Source organism: Cryptotermes secundus, unplaced genomic scaffold (genome assembly GCF_002891405.2).
Source record: "Cryptotermes secundus unplaced genomic scaffold, Csec_1.0 scaffold548, whole genome shotgun sequence".
NCBI classification, from domain to species: Eukaryota; Metazoa; Arthropoda; class Insecta; order Blattodea; family Kalotermitidae; genus Cryptotermes; species Cryptotermes secundus.
Window position 1 is genome coordinate 856,423 of NW_019732380.1, and position 25,351 is coordinate 881,773.

Sequence of the window (25,351 nt, forward strand, 5' to 3'; positions counted from 1 at the left end):
GACACAAACAGCATCATATTGGGAGACTGGAATAGCATTGTTGGAGATGAACCATATCAGAATATTGTTGGATCACATGGACTAGGAAGACGGAATCACAGGGGTCAAATGCTTATTGACTTTTGTGAACGAAATGGTCTGATTGTCACCAACACTTGGTTCAAGAAGCCAAAGAGAAGAATTTACACATGGAAGGCACCTGGGGATTGGAGGAGGCATCAGCTGGACTACATCCTTGTGAAACATCGATTCAGAAACAGTGTGAAGGATGTGAAGAACCTGCCTGGGGCAGATATTGACTCTGACCACAACTTACTGGTTGCCAAGTTCCGAACCAGGTTGAAGAAAATTATAAGATTTCAAAAGTGCAGACCCAGATGGGATTTGGAGAAGTTATATGCTCAAAGACAAAGTGTGCAGGAGACCCTAGAAGAGAAACTCGGTGCAATTGAAGGTGAAAGCGGAAATGCTGAAGTGCAGTGGAACAATATAAAAGAGTGCATGTTAGATACTATCAGTGATTTGCTTGGTAAATTTGAGAAGATAGCAAGAAAACCATGGGTTACACAGGAGATGATGAGTAAAATGGAGGAGGGAAGGAAATGGAAGAATGTCAACAATGAAGAAGGCAGGAGGAAATACAGGAGACTGAGGAATGAATTGAAAAGAGCCACAGACTGGGCCAAAAAGGAATGTCTTGAGCAATCAGGGTTCATTTCCCAGCAGGGAGAATGGATTCTTCTGTTTTTCATAATGTTTAGACCAGCACTGGAGCCCAGGCAGCCTCCTGTACATTGGGTATGGAGGGCTGGCTCCCTGAGGGTAAAGTGGCAGGGGCCGTGAAGCTGAACACATCCGTGTAATGCAGAGGTTAAGAATGGTGGATCCATACCTGCATTCTCCCATATATCAATGGCATAGTGCATAATTAATGATGCCCTGGAATAGCTTTACCTTTACCATGGGAGTTCAGTACTAATAATTATTACCCAAATTTAATTTGGGTTTTAACCGAACCATTTTTTTTATTGCTAATGGGGTGGGACTAAGTCCCTTGTACTGTGACCACATCTGGCCTATTGTACCAGCATCAGATGATATGTGAGGGTGACTGTGGAACAGTCGGTGGAATGAAGATTGGCAGGGGAAACCGAAGTACTCGGAGAAAACCTGCCCCAGCGCCACTTTGTCCTCCACAAATCCCACTTGACCAGACCCGGGATTGAACCTGGGCTGTCACGATGGGAAGCCAGCGACTAACCGCTTGAGCTATGGCGCGGCCTAACTGAACCATTAGAAACTGTAATCTACTGGTTGGTACAGATTAATTTTTCTTGTATTTCATTAAATACGTGAATGTAAAATATTTCAAAAAGTCATCATCATCAGCAGCAGCAGCTCTATCTTTTCTTTGGATTCTGCTTCTTTTGTTGAAGTTTGTGAATAATTTTAATTATTTCTTTTACGTGGTTGAGTTCCTTTCACTCTGCATATACATACAGTACATGAAACAGAAGCATACAGTTTGTATGATGGATATGTTTTGTGAAATTTTATAAAGTTGTATTTTAGAACAGTATACAGGGTGGCCCAGGAGGAATGGACCAAACTTCGGGAGGGTGTTCCTTATGTTAAAGTATGCCGATATAACCCAAAACACCTATGTCCAAAGTTGAATGGTTACGGAGATAATGGCCAGAGAACTGTCAAACTTTGACCGGTGTTACACACTTGTTGATTACAAAATACATATTAAAACTGGCAGGAATATGTGGATTCTGTAATGTTAATAATGTACGTAACATCAAACTAACTTGTGAGTGACGGAAAGCCATAAAATTGAAGTACGAAATACTCGCTCGCCATGTCATAATTGTCCTTAGGGTTTCCAAGCACTATACATGACACATGACTGGCGAGCGATGACGTAATATGGCTGCGCTATAACCCGACCACATAACTGTAAACGTACATTCACAGGAAATCTCTTTTGGAATTTCGTTTCCATTATCTCATGTGGATTATTATGGAACCACGTATGCACATTTCGTAAATTATTTACACCATCCAGGGTAAAAGACGCCTCATCACTGAATAAAATGACGCTTAACAGTTCGGGATGAGCTTTTTATCCAGTGGCACAAATCCATACGCTGTGCATGGTCGCCTGGTTCCAGATGTTGTACCATTTGATCATGGTAAGAATAACTCTTCATGATGTAAAGTTTGCCACACCTGAATACGTGATACGCCGATGCGAGGGGCGATTCTACGAGTGACAGACGCGGACTTCACTGAACAATATCAAGAATGTGCTCTCGTGTGTCTATCATTCGTACATCCTGCCTTTCAGAGTGCACAGAAACACTTGCAAGAGAACCAGTATCACGCAATGTCTGGTGAATTCGCGTAAATACACTTCGAGATGGAATCCTTCGATCGGGAAAACGCCTTTGGTATTCTTCAACAGCAGCACGTGCATTGCGACCGCAAAATCCACACACAAAATGCATATCACAATATTCCACGTGTGAAAACACAAGAGGCATTTCAGCAACTCATCACACAACTAATTTACCACCTATTCACGACCCCGCCGCAACGTAATCTGTAGGTTCTGGTAGGTTGCGCATGAGATCACGGCTAGTGTGACATCACCACACTCAAGTACAAACAGATAACAGTCACAGCTGACTGTCCACAGTGCGTGGACCTGCAAGAAGACCACACATTTCTCGGGCCATTATCTCCGTAACCGTTCAACTTTGGACATAGGTGTTTTGGGTTATATCGGCATACTTTAACATAAGGAACACCCTCCCGAAGTTTGGTCCATTCCTCCTGGGACACTGTGTATATATATTGTATAATGGGGCCTCTGGAACTCATTACATGTTTCATGCCAACTTTTCCAACTTACGTTGTAACTACTGATAAGTAAGACTTTTCCTCTTGAATGTATGCCATGATACTTTTTGTCAGGTTGTAGCAGTGACAGTATTCCGTAAGGCAATTGAACCCGAAGAAAAAGAATGTGAGAAATCACTAGAAGTAGTATCTGCACAGTGATGACACTTATTGATGTCAATATAACCTGCAACTCCATAGTTTTATTACATACTGTGCAGGAAGCATTTCAGTCTTTTGCTCAGCTATTACATGCACACTGTTATTGTGGAATATCACTGAAAATAAGTACACAGCGCATTTGAGAAGTATTTTGTCACATTTGTAGGAATGGAGCTAGGTATGGGTGTATATGTTCATGTGAAATGTTGGTTCTCCCTCTTTCAAACACAAACAAGAACACTTAGTCAGTCCTGCTCATTTTGATTTAACTTTGGAGGGGGGTGGATTTTGTCCCATGCGGTCATGTGGTATAGTGACGGTACAAGTTGGATTGCTGGAGTTTGATTCTTGGCAGGGCTAGATATTTTTGTTTTCTTCACAGTGTCCAGACTGGCTTTGGGGCCCACCAAGCCTCCTGTCCGATGGCACTTCGGTGTCTTTCCCCAGGGATAGAGTGGCAGAAGCATGAAGCTGACCACTCACCTCCATACAGAGCTAACCTCTACACCTCCATACCTCTTTATGGCGTGGTGACGAATTAAGTATAGGGACAGTTTTACCTTTTTACCTTTACTTTTCAGATGCACTGTGTATACATGGAATGTGATGCAATTTTTAAGCCAAAATTTGATTTGTTATCACTCCTTTTCCTTTTCAGCACTTTTCTTTCCACGTTTTGACTTCCCTTTCTTTTTCCTCTTTGCGCTTCTTGATTGTTTTTGCTTCCTTTTCTTTTTCTTCTTTCCAGACTTTGTTCTTCCTCTGTTGGGTGAAGAGCCTCTCCCACTTGGGCCTTCATTCCCAGATGGATCTATATGTAGAGTTCCAATATCAGTGCGCAGGTAAGATTCATACAGAAAATCACTGCAACTGACTCCAGTGCAGAATTCTTCTCCACATTCTTTGCACACTGCTGCTCGTGTTTCAATAATTCCTGCTCGGTTCTTGTTCCGATGAATGGGACTTGACGCATTTCTTGCTCTTTTCTCTCGTGCTGCGGTACACAAATGGAGCTTTCCCATTGTCACCAGCCTGTAGTGACAAATATTCTGATTGATTTCTCTTATGTTCTGATATGGTTCAACTACATAGTGCAGTAATTCTTTACAGGTTTATGGCAATGGTTGACCAACCCAGTGGTCCAGTGTTTGTCCTACAATGCTAATATTAAAAGGATGTCAAATTCAGTCCCAAGCATGGAAATTGATTTGAAAATGGAGAGAAATAAATACCACCTGCCAGTATAATGACAACCAATCATCTGAAGGTGGGAGTAGAGCCAATTTCTCAAATGTGTATTTAAAATATGCTTCAGACAATGAATAATGTATAACATCACATTAGGGTTTTCTGGGATGTGACGTCATGAACCTCTGTAGGTAGGTATCAAAGTTTGGAGGAAGAAACTGCTTCTATCTTCAGAGTAGAAAAGGGAGCTGACCGGGGAAAAGCGGTATGTGAAATGAGACCAGGGCTATTAGTGAACCAAAGGGAACACTGATGGCCCTACAAAGCAATGTTTTGTCAATGGGGGGAAAAAAATGAAGCATTAAAGGATATAAAAAAAAAGCTGCAGAAGTGATCTTCATTTAACAAAAATAAAGAAGAGGATTGTACCATCTGCTGCCCCAAAAATCATGCATCTACTTGTTTCACCTCTGCTGTTTCATTGGCTCTGAAGAAGATATGAAAAGAGGTATCTTGTCTAATTCCAGTTCCAACCACACTGTTTTTGTAAACATTGAAACGTAGAGATCTTTATTTCTCGATTACATTAAATTTCTATGTAAACCCTACAGATTTTAAATTTACTGACCTAGAAAACATTTCTTCTTCCAGCTTGGATTTGGGGCGGATTGACGTAAGCATTTTCCAGTCAATTGCTACTGGATTTAGGTCTTCAAGTGCTACAGAACGCATGTCAGGTGGGACTGGGTTAGCATAAGTATAGTCCTGTTGCTTGCTTTCTCGCTTTGATGGATGAAAACTGAAGTCCTTGTCACGTATTTTCATATCATCTTGTCGTACCTGACACAAAGAACTTCATGATAACACTCTGCTTAGGATATCATGACTCCACAATAGCAGTATGACATTGTGTTGCATGATGAACAGCATGAATACAAGGATAAGCGCTTAGGTGCACGTTTTTGATGTATGAATATTTGAAGTTTTCCTTGCCATGCTTGTTTTCATTAGATGCCTTGGGTTACAGATGAGGACAAGTATGAAGTATGTATAAAATACCTTGGACTAGGTAGAAAATAATTAACTCCCAGCTACACAATCCACCCAGAAGTCCCAGTAATTGGTGAATTTTATTTTACTTTATTTATTTGTATTGTTTTATTCAACATCAGTATCTCAGACCATATACCAAAGTTGGCGACTCGAATTGAATGTCAGAGAAGCATATGATAATTTTCAGGGGATTGGGAGCTGCAAAGAGGTGTGGATTGGATGGCATTTAGGTGCATGCTATTAATACAGAAGAATTCTGATATTTAATCCATTTGCAAAAATTTATTGACCGATATTTTCCCCATGAGCTGCACTAATGGTGTGAAAGAGTCAAATGCAGCTCATGAGACAGAGTCTGGCTATGCCTGCTAGATAGCGTCAAATGGTAAAATGGTTAGTTGAATGTATAAGGGGTGGGCCTTCTTGGTCCTTGCACCGCAACCACAGTCATTAGTTAATAATGAGTTAGAAAGGATGTGGAAGAAAGCGATCATGGAGTGAGTAGTTACTATCCTGGCATTTTTCTGGTAAGACAGAAAAACAATGAAAACCTCAGTCATGGCAGTTGGTGCCCCTGTCAATATTCTAACTGGGCACTTCCCAATTGGAAGGCACAAGCATTATCACTTGAAGAAACTTAATCACTAGTAGTTAATCAAGAAATTCCCAGTTGCTATGAAGTCCAAAGTTTGATTACAGATAGCACAGGAACCCACCATTACATTTCATCCTGAACCAACTCAGTTCCAAAGCCTTCTATGTGAATCTGTGCTATATTATTTTGCTTACATCTTAACCTTATATCCAAGATTAAAGCTGGAGGGGTGTCCTTCATTATCTAGCCATGGTTGCTTATTCAGTATAGGCCTATTTGCAGCCCTTCTCTGTATCTAATGATCTCTCCTTTATCTACAAATGAGAATGGTGACAGGGGATCCAAATGTCACAGAGGAAGGAATGACTCTGTTATATTATCTGTCTCTACATTTTCATTGTATCTCATTTCTTGTTCATATCAGCATCTATCTGTAACTCAATTTTTGGTTTCAGAAAATGAAATAAATTATTACAAAATGTGGTCCAGTTCTTTTTAAAGTAAGTCATAGAAATCATTTCATTGAATACTTAATTGAAGAAAATGTATGAGCCTTGTATCTGTTCTTGAACAATTTGCCATCTTTCTGCTTGTGTCTGATTCCAGAAGTTTAGGAAAACTGGTACAGATAGACTGAGGAAAAGATCACGATAAAGGTCAGGATAGCCAGAAGGAGGCATTTCTGAAATTAGTATCATTATAAATTAATGTGCTGCTGACAATTTTAAAATATTAAACAGAATATTTTAATCTTTATAAGGGCCAAAATGGTCATGAAACAGAGAAACTTTGATCCGACTCTCACAGAGCAGAATTCCATTTTGGTGGCAGACCTCGGGTGTTTTGCCACTGAAAGTGACTTTCAAGGAATTCAATGAATACATATGTACATATATACTAATAAACAAATTATCTGTTACTCAAAACACAATCTTTCAAATTTAAACTCACCTTTTCTGGCCTTATCTTATACTCAGGAACTTTGTCAAGTAGCCTGTGAAACTCTTCCTTTGACTGAATAACGCTATGCGATAAATCAAGAACTTGTGGAGCCTCCTTCTTCTTCCCAAGCAAATCATCCAGTTTAATTGTCGCCATGTTGTCGTCACATATTGCAAAGCTCTTAAAGTCGTATCTTCAGTCTTCTTTTATTCCTTTGCAAATTTGCTTGTAACTAAGCCATTATTGTCAGTATCACAGGTAAACAGTCTTTTCTTTACTCATCCATTTTAATAACCACTTTATGAACTTTTATAAAGACAACTGTAATTTACCACATTCTATCTTCCACACTGATCTACAGCAATGTTTGATGTTGATTTTATAGAGATCTTTCCATAAGAACAATCCTTTTGTTTGTGTCTTTTTTATTTAAATGTCTAGTAATCATCCAAAGGCTCTTTCATCTAATTGTTTCACTTCTTTGGAACAGTATGCCATCTGGAAAGAGTAAATAAATATGAATTTAGTTTAGTATCCATATGGTTTAAAATGTGAAACTTTCTGGATATATGTGCTTCCTAGTTAAAAATATTATATTTAATTTTAAAGTTACATGTAATGTGTTGATATCTATACCTAATTGTTCAAGAATTAGAACCAAAATTCAGTAAATCTGCCATGCTGTTATTTGTCTGAGTTTTAACAAATTTTAATGATTAGCTAGATGGTTTCATTCAGTCCCACCAGACAAATGTGGTATAGTTTCTTGATTAGACTATGACTGCTTCCTTTCAGATCCGTTTCAATTTAATAGTCACCAATCAACCTACCATTAAACACTAGGTAGTGTGAGGTGCTGGTAGCACTGTAAAATATACAACAAAAATATGCGTCACCTGATGTAATGGAAAAGAACATAGTTTTAGAATAAGTTTGTTTTGTTATTTTGTTCAGATTAAAATGCAGAACAATAAAATATTGAAACAAATTTTTACACAAAGATAATGTAATAAGTTATTGTAGTAGTAAACTAAGACACAAATAGAGTACATTTATTTTCAAGTATATTGATAGCAAAATATCAATACATTATATTGTACACCAGTGTTTACATAATTATAATTATTAAACAAAATTGTAAATCTTATTTACACAGCTTATGTAATAGGTGACCCATTGCTCATGTATTTGCCGCTGTATTGAAACAAACCTATCAAAGTTTCTTCTCATAGTATACAGTTTCCATACTTGTCAATACATATTTGCTTCCTTGTGCTCTCAGGGCAGATCCTAGTGAGGTAGGGTAATTAAATGCATGTTAAATCAGTTTCTGGTAGAGACAAATATGGGTGCGAGAAATATGAGCAGATTTTCACTGAATTACATCACACGTACAGAGCTGCAAATTTTAGCTAGTAGTATGAAAAAATATGTCATATCATTGCAAAAGTTGCCACACTCCTGTTGCAGATATTACATACTGCCTACCAACCTTATTTTCACTATTTATCCATCCAAAGTATGGGTCCATACCTGTCTCTAGGGCCATTCCTGAATGAAGCTAGTAGTACACAGCATATAAAAGAACAATGTGGCTAACTGTGTTCACCTCCTTGTTATTAATTATTTTCATAGGTTTAACACGTGGTTAAGTCTTCTGAGATGTAACATTGTGTTATTTTGGAAAAGTCTTTTCATATTTTGAAGGAACCTTTCTCAGCCTAAATGTTGAAAGTGAGGAAATTTGACATGGATTGATATAGATGGACATACACTGAAATATAGCATACTATAAAGGTCTGGTAGGGCACAATAGTGCAAATATAGTCAGTGAAACTGAAGGTGATACCATGTAGGGATCTTAAATTTTGGCACTTTCTTCCAAAACAACATTAATTTTCTAATCTAAAACATGAAGTGAATCAGTGTTGTTACAGAAGTCTCAAAACATGCTTCAATTTAATATCCTTGCACATCTGTACTACATAAACATTTGAATTGTATTAATTACGTCTTTCCAGCATTTTATCATTTTTTCAGAAGATGATAATATTGCATGTGAATGGGATTCTTCATTCAGGTATGACAACTGCATTGAATCATCATCAATTTGATATAAATGTTATAATGAAAAAAAAGTAAGGGTGTTTGGGAAATTATAATCTTTTCTGAAACAAATTTCGTGGATTATATTCTTTAGATAAGGTTTCAAACATCTTTATTTTCGTACAGGTATTATGAACAGAATAGAAAAGAACAATGGAAACAAAATGGAACAGAACAGTGTAGAATATTTTATTATTGGCTCACTGTAGTTTTACAGGCAACAGGAAAGGAGTCAGAGAAAGGAGCGGAAAATATCTGACAGTACATTTCAAAGTATTTTTCATAAATAAACCTTTCTTCCCTTTCACATTTGATAATCTAAAGCACTTCAATCTTTGTGGCATATGAGAATATTCTTATTAGAATTTATATTCTTACCTTTTTGAAAAAATTCCAGTAGTACTCTTCATAGCAATGGGTTTGGTCCCTCTATGAGTAATGGTAATATAACACATATACATATTTCGTCTGTGATTATGTGAGTATGTATTTTGACAAAAGAGCCTGAGGACTTAATATTTACACAAGAAACTATACGTCAATTGGATGTAGCTCACAACATCAGAAGTATAAGTTTGTGGGTTGTAGCTGATGTGTATTGTTACCATAAAACATAACAAGTGATTTTATGATTATTTTCACCTAAGTCCCTTGATGAAAATTAATATAAATTTTGCAATAAAATATTTTATTTTTCAAAATGATATGTTCTTAAGCATATGTTTCTCTAACAACGAACTCTTCATCCAACCAACACACCAACAGAAGCTGCTATACCTATAAATAACATCTGCAGTGCCAGAATGCCACAGAATATACAGGCTATATCTGTGGGTAAACATTTTTTTCTTCTTCATTCTGACACTTTATGAGGGGAAATTGGATGACCATATTTTTCTAAATAGCAGGGGATGCTACATTAAATTTATTAGCCAATCATCTTAACTCATATTTTAATTTTCAAAATCAAATCACTATACTCTTTCTCATTAGCTGAAGACATTTTGAAGGAGGAATATCATACAAAAAGCTCTGTAATGAAATAAATTTAAAATAATTACAATATAGGTCTATGATCATCGATGTTTATAGCTGGAATATATAAAAGAAACAGGCCATAATAATTTTGTTTGGAATATTAGTAAGCCGATTTCCCCTCATTCACAATTCAAGCTCATTTTTCTCACTAGTGACGTGCTTTCAGAACCGAATCTCCTGAAAATATATTACATAATGTGAAATTTGCTAGGCAGTAGTCTGTCTCAAGAATTCCATGAAGATTCTGACTGTGGTGTGTGGCTCCTAGTTAATTCCCACTCTTGCTGTTTAATTAGAAGTCCCTGAAACAAGGGGTAGTATTATATTAGTTTATTTTAGGTCTTGTTGGATTTGAGGTTCTCACCATGGAGACTGCAAAGAGCACAATTTCTGGATTGTAATGCAGTGTAGTGTGGTAAAAGTCCACTGATATTTCTGAGGAATATATCATCTCCAGCACTCTGTAAACTGCCTGCTTATTGCTGGCTTCTTGCTTGGCTGACTCTCTGATTCTAAAGATGGACACAATGTGTTCTTCTGAAACCTCAGTAGACGTCTACCAGACTACAAGTCATTAGAGCATAAAAGATCATTCTCTATTTTAGATCATATTTCTTTTATCAATATGGTATGTTTTTAAGCAAATGATGTAGTTCATTAATCAGTATGAAGACATAGAGACCCACAGAAGAAGAGAAAATACATAGTGTGACATGTTGCGCTATGGAGGACACCCCCTGCCTCCCCAGCGGTGATGTAACACTTTTGGAGGGTTGCCGTTGCTACAGTAATAAGCCAGTCAACACCCTGCCTCTCCCCGCGGTGACGTAACATGGGATGCCACCGTTGCTACTCAGCAGTAAACAACTCTCGACAGCGTTGCTAGGCTATCGGTAAATACGGCGTCAGACAACAGTGGTGCCTATTACATAACCGTTTTCTGTGTTGTCTGTAATGGAGCTAAATAAGGAGCAGCAAAGACTATTCAAGTTAGTTACTAGTTAGTTACGGATTGGCCAAGGAAGAGTATGCAGTCTAGTATTTGTGATACTGCCGATGGCAGTAATGTTGAGCTTGTAAATTGTGTGATTGTATGAGCGAGTGTGGAATAAAATTCGCTACATCAAATAAGGCATGAAGTTATTTGTCATGTTATACACCCAACACGTGACAATTTGGTGTCAGTAGTGGGACTGGACTTACACATGTTACCAACAAGGGTCGAACTCAAAACACACGACAGTATTTTTTCTGTTGTGTTTATACCTTTACATTATTAATGCTAAGTGGTATTTTATATGGCTTTTACTCCTTTTCTAGAAAGACAGGTGCTGCTTCTCAGGTGTGACAGATGGTGCAATTATTTTGATACAAAATAAATCAATACATTTATATTGAAATAAGAAGCTTGTCTTTGTTTCAAATTGTCATTCCCACATTTTAGCACCAGATTTTTTGTTTACTTTCTATGCTTGTATTTAATGGAAAAAGGTGTCAGTATGATGTAATGGCGTTGAATACCATCTGAAAGAAAGTTGTGTTTGTTTTCAAGTATTCTGCTAAAAGAATTGCACAGTGTGGAAAAAAATATGAGTTATTTTCTAACATTTCATGTTATACAGTAATTTTTGTATGAGATATTAGTAGAATATTATCTTAATAAGGTTTTCATCTTTTCTTAGGCTTGAAACAAATCAAGACAGAGACAGATTCTAGACTGCTATGATTACATATGTATATACTAATATTATTTGTATTTTGATTTTGGATACAGTAATAAGCCTTGCAAAACATTAATACATCCAAATACCACATTATACATTTAAAAAAAACGTTAAGCATTTTCTACTGCATCATCTGCTATATAATGTTATATAATAGCAGCCATCAAGTATGTAGAAGATAAAGGAAATCAGCTTGGTTTATGCATTATTTGGTATTGTGCTTGCAAGATACACTAATTATGTCAGCCACGAAAGATGGTTTAAATTGAAATTTAAGAAAATATAAGTAGGTTGCATCATCTGTTTACTTAGGTCTGATATTAATTATGACACTATATAGAAAACAAAGTTGTTAAACCTCAGTTAACACCGACTTAATCTAAATGATACCTTACCTGACGAAGAGAAGAGAGTTGTGACAGTATATCCTTTGCTCTTGACCATTGTTCCTTTGTACTGCTGCTTACGGTGATAGGTATCTCATTCTGTCTGTTCAACAAACGCCTGGAACCTGCAGGAAGTTAACAAGGCCATGATGTGGCTTGTTAACATTTTCAATGCAATAATTTTCTTTAAAAACAGAACTGAAAAGTAAATGTTTGAAGTTTCCACACATGCCTTTGTGTTCACAAGGAACCAGATCATAAAGGGTTTGAACTTTGATTTGTATTTATTTTTCTAACATAAAACAGTGTTATGCACCATATTTATTTGAACTATTGCATTTTCATTACTATATATTTCTGCCATTTAGTGTATCATTGCTGAAAAAAGTATTGAAAACCTTTGACCTTAGGTTCTGTCATCACAGCATGCTGTACCTCCACCACTAATGAACTCTCAGAATTGCTTTCACCTACCACAAGTTAATAAAAGCACCTCAGGTAAAATTTTATGAGTACGGGAGTTGTAGGCTTTCCAATATCCCTTGAATTATCTTTGGGATCCATTTTGTAGCCCACAGCTCCATTCTGATTAATTTTAGTATTTATCTTTGGTTCTTAGCATCTGATATTTTCATGAGAAGTAAACTGATTCTGTGTTAATTTACTGCTCTTCATGAATAATGCATTTTTAAAATAATTCAAAATCAGATTTGACCCCCATTCAGTAACTGATATGGAAAAGAAGGAAAGCATCATGTGTGCTTGAGAACAGCAGAGAGAAAACTGACATCAAGTAAGAATCTTATCAATATTGGGCTTGTAAAAACCATTGCACAAATAAACTGGTTATTTGGTGTTTCCAGTGCAGTGAAGACTAATTCTGTTACATCACTTAATTTCTTCCATTGTTGAAATTGCACTTTGTAAACTGTGTTTACTTTTAAATTCAGAGGCCTTCAAAAATTCCACAAAATACAGTGGTTGCAATTGTTGCCAACTTTTGTTTTTTTGAGCTATATAAATAAATAAACAAGGGGTCATAAACTTACCCCAAATACATGTTACTGTTTTCTTTAAGTAACTGAAGGGATCTACACAGTGACAGGATGAGAATGCTGACATTGTGCAGCACCAAGATTCCTTCTTGCCAAAGCTGTAGTTATTTCTGTCAGTGTCTCACATGCCACTAAGAACATGAAAATTCCTTTTAATGGCATGGCAATCCAGAACAAACTTGGAATGCAAAAGACCTACAGCAACTACTGGCATCTTTCTGTTTCTTTAGTGTACACAGTGTTGATCTTTTTTTTTCTATCAATTTATTACCTTTGCTCTGATAAACAAAACACTTCACAAAAGTATTTAATAAAACTACAAAATGAATTACAATGACTGTTCAATTACATATTGAACTGTCAGACTTTGCAAAATGTTTGTTTACTTATGCATATTCCCAAGATTGAAAGTCTACATACCTTACGGGAAATAATTTTAGCAGTTCACATAAAGGAAGTGAAGGAAATCATATACTTTTGATTTCTTGAAATTTCTTTCACTCAGTTTCATATTCTTTTGCCGTTATGGGTGTGACTGAATTCCTGTACATGCCTGTGGAAGATGTGCCCAAAAACCTGAATTCAGGCTGATTGAATTAGAAAGATTCCCACTTTAAAACAAATTTAGTCAAGTTGTTTTGTTGGATTAAATATTGCGCACAGAATATGGTCTAATACACTGTCCAACTTATATAACACTGTTCTATATCTATAAGTGTGCAACTGAATGTGCAGCAAATAGTCACTCAAATAATTTCTATCATTGCTAGAGATCTTATGGCAACAGCTATTCATGGATATTAATAAAATAAGCATGTTTCTGGCTAGAATTTCTTCCACGAAAGCAGAAATATGTTACTATTTTAATATTTTAATAATTTTGCTCCAAACTCCCTTCCTTATCTCTTTTTAAATAATATTTATTGCTAACTGAGAGTTCACCCTTACCTTTAACTGAGAAGTTATGTAATATGTTTGATGGCATTATATGGTTTGAAGTTTTCTGTTGGGTACTGTCTCTGTTCATTATATTTTCTATAATTGGAGATGAAATATCCACTTGCACTGGTTTGCTGGGAGTATCGACATTATAACTTCTGTTTCTGAACAACACAATTTTGCTTTCTAATTGTTCATTCTTCACAGATGGCACATGTAACTTATCCTCTTCTTCATTGAATTTATTTGTGTTTCTGTCCAGGTTTCTTGTCCTATTAGGATGATAAACATTCCTTTTGTTGGTTCCATTATTGAAATGATATGAACTTTGCTGTGGTGATGGAGATCTGTAAGAAAAATATATAAAGAAATATCAATGTTAAAGGTTGGTGATAAACGATTTCATTCATTCATGAGTAATCTGTCAGACGACAGGTCCACAGTCTCTTCCAAAACAGTTCCTCCACTTAATGCGATCTAGAGCTTTCTCTTTCAAATGAGAATATCCTCTTCTGTCCCCAAGGTCATCCAGCATCTTCTTACGTCTTTTTCCTCGTCTTCTGGTTAGCATACATGGTGTCTCTGTTTTTGGAAAGAGACTATCCAGGAAAGTGATAATTTGGCAGTTTTTCCATTTGCATCGCAGTACAACAGCCGTTCAAACCATTCTGGTCACGCCTGTTGCTATACGAACTTGAACCATCTCGAGCATCATTTGCTCTGTGCTTCAAGTCGCTGCTGATGACGCTGCTTCCGGCATCAGTTTTTGGTTTTTGGTGTCTCTCTTTGTCTGATGCCTACCCTTTGACCTGTCCAGCAAGGGAGGCCCTGCCAGTAGCTACGCAACCGCTGGTATAGCTCTCAGGGTCCTTATACACCATAAATGATTTAAGTTATATAAATAACTGTAGTGAGGTTTGTGGCATTTAAAACCACGAGGAGTCTCAGATCACATGAAATAATTACAAATCTAATGTATTAAGTATTTGCTCCTTTAATGTCATTATTGTGAATGTAACTTTGTTTGTATATGGTAAAGGAGGCAAATGAAGCCACCAGTTCAGTTAATCTCGAACTATATTTCAGAAATAACCAACTCTTAAATTTCTTAAGAAGCTGCAAACTGCATGATTTCAGAGGGGTACAGTGGTTTCTAATGTCATCACTATTATTCTTAAAGGGAACATTATTAACATACAGGCAGGGTATCAACACCAGCCATATCTGAAGTCATTCTACTCAAATAAATCTTATAAAAATAAAAATTTATATAAGGAATATAAGTACCAGCAACTCAATTGCTTAAACTTAAACCTTTCTGTACTTTCCCTTACACAGAACCATTGGAGGAATCCGATAGCTTCCATCTGCACTCATGCAAATGGTTTGCAGCAAATCGCTATTGTCATGGTTTCTCTCCATCTCTCCATGAGTAGCACTCTGAATCTTTTACTGCCTTTTACAGCCAACAGCTTCTGATTACCAGAATTGTAAGTCAGTTTAAGTCCTGTCTCATTCACATTGTATATTAAATGAGGAAATTTGTGCAACTTCATAGCATCCATTATTTTCCACAAAAGTTTTAAGAAATTATGTAGAGCTTCTATGCTAAATATCATCAGTTGGTCATAGTTGAGATTTTTTGCTTTCCTCAGAGTTATGCCTGGGTTCCTACACAAACAGTAAAATAGCCCTTTCCCAACATTCTGTCTTTCCACAGATTCTGTATGCTGTGTTCCTTGCATATTTGAACAGCAAACCTGTGAATGTGAATTAGTGTAAATCCAAAACCAATTTTTCTTTAATGGATGATTCTTTGATGGAGTTGTTTTTTGGCATCTGCAGGCAAGACTGAATTTCGTTCAAGCTTCTTCAGAGGAGATCCCTTTCGATGTACTCAGTCATGAAGTGTCCTAGTAGGAATACCACATATCTGGGATGCAACTTAAAGGGACTTCCCAGAATTTACAGCAGACATGGTGAATTTTGAAGATATTGTTGATCATTGTGACCTGACACCTTTGAATGTTTTCACAATCATTTAAAAAAATACTATCAGATTTTCAGACCAAAATTCTAAAATACAAAAGCCACTGGAAGAATGATACATATGTGATGGAAAGCGTGATAGAAAGTAGTGTAACTTAAAGATATTAACATATAAGCTTATGTTGTGCTAGAGAAGTTAATCATGTTAATGAAAATATAGTGTTCACTTATTTTAACCTAAAACTTGATAAAACACAAAATAAAACGAGTGACATTATTAGCTTAATTGACAGTGGCATTACTATATGAATTGCAATGTTCTCATTCGTTGCAGAATAAAGTTAAAGAAACAGCGGGGGGGGGGGTGAGCCTTCTAATATTGCCTCCAGAAAGAACCATACACATGACATCCAGTCATGTAAAACGTTTAATATCAGTTGATTTTTATAACATAGAGACTCTTAACTTGTGACCATGCAAATATTCAGGCATACAAACTGACACATGATAACTATTTGAGTTCTTGCAGCTTACTGACAGCTTACTGACACAGACCTTGATGGTTTCAAGGTGACAGTTGTAGTTGGTGGATGTGATACAGAGCTCACAAGAACTAAATGCTGATGAACCCTCAACAATATTTTCACAGCTACTTGCAATTAATACTGGTGGTGTTATTATCCACCTGGTGTTAATTGTCCCATCTACCTTATGTAAAAGTAAAGTTTTCTTTTATATTTATAATCCTAGGGAACCACAACATCTCACAACCCTATGGGCCTCCATGGCCTGTTACAGGGATACCTTTACTTTACTTACTCTTTTTAGCAATGCAACAAATTGTTAGATGAAAAAATATATAGGAGAATTATAAGAACATTCTTTTTAACGCAGCCATGCCTTATACGGACACACCCTCTTAACCCATTACACTTCTATTCCTACATTATATTGCAAATACAAATACACTGCCCCTCAAAACTGAAATGTGTTTAATTCAACCACTAGTAATAAATCTCAATGTAATTAACTAAAAATTATATCTTTGAATATAATTTTGAGATTTAAGATCCTTGTATAGACATATCCTGTATATATTGAGAATATGTACAGTGTTTCCAACTAATACTGATGAAACCTCTGATGATGGCCAAGACAGGCTGAAACATGTAAGGTAATATGTGTATTCACAATAAATTAGTCACATCTGAAGGGACATCTATTTTTATATACATAGTATAGGTTGTGACAGAAAAGAATGAATGTAATTAAGATTACACTCACTGGTTCTCACCTGCTGTTCTCATCACTGCTGCCTCTGGTGTGACAGTTCCTACGACATGAACCGGTGTCACTTTCTGTTCCAGTATCCCCGCCACCCATCATGGCTGCCCTAAGGAGTCTTTGCTTCAAGCGACGCTGATAGTAAGGGTCCTTTTCACTTTGTTTAATGTACTGTGTTCCTGGTCTGTTAACACCCCACTTGGGACGATCCTCCAGCCTCATTCGGGGTTGTGTTGGCTGTGATTGTGAGCGGCACCGTAGTGGCAGTTTGCACCCTCGATGTGGTCTTTCGAGACTTGCAGATCTAAAGCAAATTTTAATCTATCAGCTTTTGGACAGAATTAAAAACGTTAGTTGAGAGACCTAAAAACATGGTCTTTGGAGTTCAGAAACATACCTGCAAGACCTAAGATGTCTCAGAACTTATGAGCATGAATTAAAATGCCAAGAGTACAAAAACAGCTTTGGAGAAAACGTAAAGTAATAAGAAATGATGAATGGTCCCTGAGGAACTTAAAGTATATCAAGTTACTGTGAACAAGCAGGATGTAAAATGAACCAGAATTTAGCTGTTGCAATGTTTCAGCTGCAGTATTATATATATATAATGAAGGAACTTTTTTCTAGTTTTATATTATTGCAATCATGACAATATAAGTTCATGTGTATGCATTGCAGGCAGATGTTAAAGAATACAGTAATATTAGATACAACATTTTGTTATTTTGCTTAGAACTTTTGCAAATATATGTGTTTATAGAATATATATTCTTACTTCTTCCTATCCTTTCTTGTAATTTGATTGTCAGCTTTATCTTTGCCCCGTCTACTTCTGCTTCCTTTCATAACCTCTAAGTCAGTCTGAGTTCCCCGCTCATGTCCTATTGGTCGATACTTGCTGGGTGTGAGCAGTCTTTTGTCCAGCATCAGAGGTTGCTGTAGTGAAGGGGACATCAGGAGTGCAAATTGGACACCTCCACCTGGAGTTGGTAATATTTCATGAGGACGTCCCTCTGCTGCATTCCCTAACACTACAGCTAGACCATCTGCAGGCACGGTAACTGTCTCTGCAGCTATCAGCAAAGCATCGTTATGTGTTTCTATTCCAGTCTGAGTTCCATCATTTATTTTCAGAAGTTCTTCATGCTCTGTTGGAACACTATTAGAACTATTACTAGAAACTGTTGTACTGCACAGATCTGTAACAGAATCTTTAATTTCAGTTGAGTTTTGTGTTGTTAAAGTTGTATTGTCAGTTGCAGAACTTTCAGCTGAATTAGAATCAAACCAACTTTTATTATGACTCTTGTCAGTAATGACACTGGATTTAACAGATTCAACCATATGCTTGCGGCTTGCCAGACTCTTATCTTCTCTTGCTTTCTTTTCAGCATACTCAAGGGCCTTTCGCATTGCTGCAGCTTTGCGGACCTCTTTGTCCTAAAATAGAAAGTTGAAACATTTTTATTTCTGTCTTCAACGACACAAACAACGCACACATATTCAAATGTCAAATATTTGTTTGTATAAAATGAAGCTTGAAACTTACTTACAAGTGATTTGCAAGATACTTGAATTTCAAATATAAATTTTAGACCTAAACAAGATGCTTAATTTGTGTCATATATGTATTTTAAACATGATGGATCATTTTTTAGAAATGTGAAGAAATTTAATATGAGAATAAAGAAATGTGACTGACGTTGAAAGCGTTTATCTGTATACTGTTACTTCACATCAACCCTCTACTTACATACACACAGGCTTGATGACAGTTTTTATATATATGAGTATGTTTGAAAATGATATTTTGTCTCATCTAACTTATTCAGACATTTTAATCCAGTCGTTAAGATGAATGTCTGTTTTTATTAATTCTCATCATGCTAAATAATCCCATTAATCCTCTATTTTCAAAATTCTGTTAAGGGGTTTTCTGTATATGCAAAAGCATTTCAGCCTGAGAAACTTTGGGAAGGAAATGCACAAGGGAGAAACAAGCTTTTCCCTTGTAATTACTACTACTACTATTACTACTGCCACTGATGATGTTATATAGTATTAAAAGTAATACAAGTACATGCTCTAACTGAACTAGTATGATTTTATTACCTCTCTTTCTTTCAGGCGTCTTTGTTCTTCTTCAATCCTTTTTCTCTCTATTTCTCGTTCATGTTTTATTCTTTCTTCTTCTTGTCTTTCCTCCTTTATTCGTCTTTCTTTTTCTTCCTTCCTCTTTCGTTCTCTCTCCTCTAACTGTGAACATATTTTGTATGTATGTATTTGATGCGACCTGAGAGTTCTGCATCACCACCACCACCACCATCATCACTCTGTTTCTAATTTTCAGCACATGAAAAATATTTCATACGGAACTTGTAGGCATGTTTATAATGTACCTTCTTACTATATGTGATGACTGAGCAGCTTTTATTATCAAAATAAAAACTAACACAGATGATGTTCTGATGCTCTGATTTGCATTCTGCAAGATTATGACTTGTTGAAAGCTGCATATTTATTGAAATTTTCCCAACATTCAGAATTTCAGGATCTTATGTTATGTAACAAACTAAGCTACAAATCAAAATGTCACAGGTTTGACTCCTAATGAGGTAACTGGATTTCTCAATTGAGCTAATCCTTCCAGCCACACTATGGCCCTGGGGTTGACTCAGCCTCTAACAGAAATGAGTACCAGGAACCTTCCTGAGGGGTAAATGGTGTCTGACACATAAGGTTTACAACCTCAAAATCATCTGTGAGCCTATTATGTAGAAAATGTCAGAGGCTTGACATCTCACAACCCTATGGCCTCCACTGCCTGTTACATGGATAGCTTTACCTTTTTACCTTTATGTTGTTCAACACAAGTGTTGCTCTTAATACAGAAGTCCTAAGTGTCATTGTCAAGATCACTGATGTTAGTAAATGAAACAGTATCACAAAAAAGTGAGCCCTAATGCTGTGATGGCCATATGAAATTTTACTACATTCTATCATTTGGTTCAAAAGAGAGGCTGGCTGTTGTGGTACACTAGTTGCCAATCCATTAAGATATGTTCGGTGATGAATGCCATTCAATTTCTTTTTCATAGAACCTTAAACCATTACAATTCTTTCTTTCTTGCTTCAGACCAACATGGTCTGTGGGTCAAATATGAAGCAACCTACTGCATGAACTACCTCTATCACTAAGGACGAATGCCAATAAAGTATCTCAGTCATGCTATGACCACTCCCTTTCAAATTCTCTCCAATTCTTCATTCACTCATCATCCTACCATTCATCACTTTGTTGTCCAGCTACTTACAGCATCATAAAATAAGCCACAAAAAAGAAAAGAGATGTGAGAAATTATTTAAGCATATTATAATGTTACCTGTAAACGAATGGCATTCTGGTGTTCGAGAGCTTTTCGTCTCTTTCGTTCCCTTTCCAGCAATACCTCTGGCTCTAATGGTGCATTCTGTCCTCGTATGAATGTCCTGCCAATGAGAATGATCAAAGTATTTATAAAAGAAAATACTGATTTGTCAGTGGCTAATAGAATTACCATCTAGCCTAGAAATACACCTGGATCTCCTATTTTTCAAGTAGATTCTCCATGGGGCTACTTGTGGCAAGTATAAGATTTTCCCTCATATTTTTTTTAATAACAGGTAGAGAATTATATTCTTTTTGACATTTATAGTCACTTTTACAAATTTAACCCTTTTGCACATTATGTCAATTCAGTGTATATGGATGCTCGCAGATCAGTTAAATGCCCTTTACACAGTATGTTTCAGTGCATTAAGAAAGGCTGGAAACATTCATTTTTCTACATTCTGCAGCATCTGTTGGGTCAATGATTTAAAATTTATAGGGCATCATTTTAAAAATATCTTATTAAATATTAAAGACTTTTGTCAGTTTGTTTGTATGCTATAATCTTTTGTCTCTTTGTAGTAAAGCATAAACTGATATTTGGAGACAATTTATATAGTTTGCACTGTCGAAATTTGAACTTTTTTCTGTATATCTAAAGTATTTTATGCTTCTCTCATAAATACAAAGAAACACATGAAATATACGGAAAAATGCGAAAACTTCAAATTGCATAACCGTGGTACTTAATTTTCTGGACTTTCTAGAAAAATTCAGCACACACCCATATGAAGAATAGATTAGGTATTATGGTAAATATAAATTGACAAAGAAATTATATTGAATTCTCCTTTGTCATGTGTACTTATCAATGGGAGAATAATAAGGGAGACAAAGGCACAGAGATAAATCAATCAGTTCTTTTTTTCACTTCATTCTTAAGTTTAGTGGCAAACGTGTATGCTAATTTCTGTTCTACTTGTGATGCGAGTATAATAACAACCAAGCACCTAAAGAACTGAGTAGAGGCATCTACATAAATATTATACATAGTGAATGTAACTCAGACAATGGCCAATGTTAAAATATAATGAATGAAATATTGTCAAAAACTTTTACAAATTTATCTCACCTGTTACACTCGCTTTGTGACTGAGTACTGATGGTATCACAACTATCAGCAAGTTCTCTGCTGAGGTTACTCTGGTCTGGACTGCCATGGTTGATCACTAATACTTGAGTGGATGAGCTCGTGGAAGAATTAGAGTTACTGAGCTTGTTGAGGCCTCTTTCCAACCAACCAGGAGTGCCTCTGCCACTAGTCTGCACCTAAAACAACAAAGAATGAGAGTCACCTCATTAGGCACAGCAAACTTGTAGATATCCAGTATCCAAGCAACTGGAATTCCCATGCAATCATCAAAAATTTCAAAGAAAATCTAAAACTCTTTTATATAGTACTTCCAAATCAAAGTTGCCATGTTCACATGTTCATTATTTCATCTAAGGATACTCCTACATAAGAACCAAAGCACAGGTGTGTTGTTTTGATTCTCTGTAGGAGTTCTCCTATGCAACTGGCAGATTCTTGTAACCAGCAAACCTCATTCCCCATGTGTGCTAGATAACCGGGGGTGTGCGGTACTTGACCAATGGGTTAACAAACCAATAAAAACTGACTAACAAACAGACTATCTAACTGACTAATCGACCAACCAATCAATTATCTAACAAGTTAATCCATGAAGCAGAGTCATTCTTTAGAAGTTATTAACTGCTCAGCTAGTCAGGGTATCCCCATATTTTACGAAAACCACATTTAAAAGATCTTGCCAATTTCCCTGTCCTGACCAGGTAAATATAGCACACATATTCAAACATTTTTTATTTAAGATCCATTTTAATGTTATACATCCTTAGGCTGCATCATAGCTCAAGCAGTTAGTTGCTAGCTTCCCACTGTGGTGGCCCTGGTTCGATCCCGGTTCTGGTCAAGTGGGATTTGTGGTGGACAAAGTGGCGCTGGGGCAGGTTTTCTCCGGGGACTTTGGTTTCCCCTGCCAATCTTCATTCCACCAAATTCTCCATCATCGTAAACACCCGGGGTAGGCTACAATAGGTCAATCAGTGGCCGCCGTGCTGAGTGGACCCAGTTGGACTCCAACCCTCCACCCCCACTATATATCCTTATATACTTAGGTCTTTCAAGGCCGCAACATAGCTCAAGCGGTTAGTCGCTGCTTCCCACCACGGTGACCCAGGTTTGATCCCAAGTCTGGTCAAGTGGGATTTGTGGTGGACAAAGTGGCGCTGGGGCAGGTTTTCTCCGGGTACTTTGGTTTCCCCTGCCAATCTTCATTCCACTAATTGCTCCACAATCACCCTCACCTATCATCTGGGGCTGGTACAATAGGCCAGAAGTGGCCGCAGTACAAGGGACTTAATCCCACCCCACTAGTAATATTTGGTTAGTAGAATGAATTGTGAAGCTCCTCTTTATGAAATATTTTCCCTCCTCTAGTTATTTCCTCCTGCTAACTTTCCTAGTCTGTAACCAGACAAGAGCTTTGTCAGAAATGAAGCCCCAAACATATGATAATGTGCTGTCTGTCAGGGATATTGAAGACTTCAAGGGACAGACAGTTAGTGACAAGCATAGAGCAATGGTGGAATGATGATTAGCAAGTGAAACCCGAAAAAGAGGAAACTCTGAAAAGAAGCTCTTCCAGCACTATTTTTACCACTATGGATCTCACATAAAGTCATCTGGGATTGATCCTCAGGCTCTGCAATTAGAAGCTACTTCCTCTCTCTCTTAGGTCCATATATTCTCCTCACTTCATAGGCCTAATATTTCTACCAAATATCATGCACATGCACATTGTGGGCACTCGCTCCTCGCTGCATTTCTCAGCTTGCTACATAGATTTAATTCACACATACGGGTTACTTATGTTAACACATTTTTGAAAACAGGTAATGTAATTTCCTTCATAAAATTCACCCCATACGTGAATGTTGAAAAGTATGCAAAACATACATTTATCTGTGATTTCCAAAATGTTTATACTTGTAGGTAAAATAAAAATATATTTGTATAAACTGACTATTTACCAACACACTCTATGTTTAAAATAACCAGGGATCAAAGAGTTCATAATTAAAGTTAAATAGTGACAATGAAGGTAATGTTACCTGTGGCAGTCTGGAATCTGGTTCATGAAAAGCTGGTTCCCAGAAGTGTCCAACACCAACTCCTCGATCTCCCCACTGCAATCTGTTCACTTCATCACTAGCACCACATGACCACATCCGATGTGGAGGTGTTGAGACAACAGAGTCTGGTGTTCCATACCTCCTGGACATAATTGCAACAATTTGCTCTGTGCCAAACAAAAGTTTTGCACAACAAGTATATTGTGACATGTTGCGCAAAGGAGAACTCCCCCCACCAGCAGTGACGCGGCGGGTGAGTCAGCGCTCCCCTCCCCCTCCTCCGCACGGTAACGTAACGGTGACGCAACAGGATTGCGAGAGACGATGGTGGTAACAGCGGTTACTACCGCTAGCGTTACTAGCAACACAGCGCCAGGCAACAAGGGTGCTTATTACGTGGCCGTTTTCTGTATGGTCCGATCGAGGCTACATGAGGAGCAGCGAAGGCTATTCACAGTCAGTCAGCCAGTCAGTGCGTTACCAACGAGTTCTCAGTTCGCAAGTTACGAGCTACAGACGCGTGTGCGATAACCAGTGATAACCAGTTATATCTGGAGTGTGTAATTCAGGGAGACTTGTATAGCTCCCGCGTTATTAGTACGTGAAGACAAGTGAAGATTGTGTTAAGAGATTTTGTTGTAGGGTTTGTAAAGTGTGGAAACCCGTAATATTGTGATAATTAATTGTAGTCGTTGTTTGTAGGTTGTTAAATAAACCAATTAACCACCTCTACGGCGTCTTCAGTAACGCAAACACGTTACAATATCTAGGCCAAAAGAGATTTGTGATAGCATTTGTTAAATTTTAATCTCTGAATATCACAAAATATTTATGAATAATAATAACAACAACATTGTATGCATAAAATATAATTTAGTATATTGTTTAGAGCTATTATTGCTAGTGGGTTGGGACTAAGTCCCTTGTTCTGCAGCCACTTCTGGCCTATTGTACCAGCCCCAGATGATAGGCGAGGGTGATTGTGGAGCAATTGGTGGAATGAAGATTGGCAGGGGAAACTGAACTACTTGGAGAAAGCCTGCCCCAGCGCCACTTTGTCCACCACAAATCCCACTTGACCAGACTCGGGATCGAACCAGGGCCGCCGCGGTGGGAAGCCAGCGACTAACCGCTTGAGTTATGGCGAAGCCAACAATCCTTGTTTAGAGCTAAGCAATGTGGATCATAAAATGGATCCAATGACATAGCTTCAAATGATGAAAAACGGTGAACAATCAACTCAGAATGTAATACTTGAATTAAATCTTCACTGAGTTCTTCCTGGTTTTCTTCAGCTCTGCAGTCAAATTCTGAATTTATGTGTAAAAGTGAATACTGTGTTTGTCGCTTTCCAAACTTCTTCATCCATACATCTTCAATGAGTGGTGCTAAATTAA

General features: G+C 37.2%; 2 protein-coding genes and 1 long non-coding RNA gene across 3 annotated transcripts in view; 1 reads left to right on the forward strand and 2 right to left on the reverse strand.

Annotated features, from left to right (window-relative positions):
- Window positions 1-2,822: 2,822 nt before the first annotated feature.
- LOC111867637 lies at window positions 2,823-7,021 on the reverse strand. The gene is made up of 3 exons (XM_023857650.2): window positions 6,857-7,021; window positions 4,886-5,097; window positions 2,823-4,101 (listed from the first exon to the last, which is right to left on the reverse strand). The coding sequence occupies exons 1-3, from the start codon at window positions 7,001-7,003 to the stop codon at window positions 3,708-3,710; spliced, it is 753 nt and encodes a 250-aa protein (XP_023713418.1). The 5' UTR covers window positions 7,004-7,021; the 3' UTR covers window positions 2,823-3,707.
- On the forward strand, window positions 3,827-4,994 carry LOC117282565. Its single transcript, XR_004513362.1, has 3 exons — window positions 3,827-3,911; window positions 4,180-4,336; window positions 4,909-4,994. It is a non-coding gene; the product is annotated as an uncharacterized LOC117282565 (long non-coding RNA).
- A 3,187-nt stretch (window positions 7,022-10,208) lies between the features above and the next one.
- LOC111867604 (coiled-coil domain-containing protein 66) overlaps window positions 10,209-25,351 on the reverse strand; it is a 33,016-nt gene continuing 17,873 nt past the window's right edge. Inside the window, exons 6-14 of the mRNA XM_023857596.2 lie at window positions 23,934-24,096; window positions 21,871-22,067; window positions 20,752-20,857; window positions 19,481-19,624; window positions 18,144-18,808; window positions 17,379-17,672; window positions 14,105-14,442; window positions 12,111-12,226; window positions 10,209-10,293 (exon numbers count right to left, since the gene is read on the reverse strand). Coding sequence (XP_023713364.1) covers window positions 10,216-10,293; window positions 12,111-12,226; window positions 14,105-14,442; window positions 17,379-17,672; window positions 18,144-18,808; window positions 19,481-19,624; window positions 20,752-20,857; window positions 21,871-22,067; window positions 23,934-24,096 — 2,101 coding nt within the window. The 3' untranslated portion in view covers window positions 10,209-10,215. The remainder of the gene's footprint in view (window positions 10,294-12,110; window positions 12,227-14,104; window positions 14,443-17,378; window positions 17,673-18,143; window positions 18,809-19,480; window positions 19,625-20,751; window positions 20,858-21,870; window positions 22,068-23,933; window positions 24,097-25,351) is intronic.

What these genes read in the sequence shown, in the direction of transcription:
- LOC111867637 (XM_023857650.2), bottom strand. Translation starts at nt 7,003, where the DNA reads ATGGCGACAATTAAACTGGATGATTTGCTTGGGAAGAAGAAGGAGGCT. An exon ending in ATAAGATAAGGCCAGAAAAG is followed by an intron (nt 5,098 to 6,856) that starts GTGAGTTTAAAT and finishes TCTTTGTGTCAG; the next exon opens with GTACGACAAGATGATATGAA. An exon ending in GAAGAAGAAATGTTTTCTAG is followed by an intron (nt 4,102 to 4,885) that starts GTCAGTAAATTT and finishes TTGTCACTACAG; the next exon opens with GCTGGTGACAATGGGAAAGC.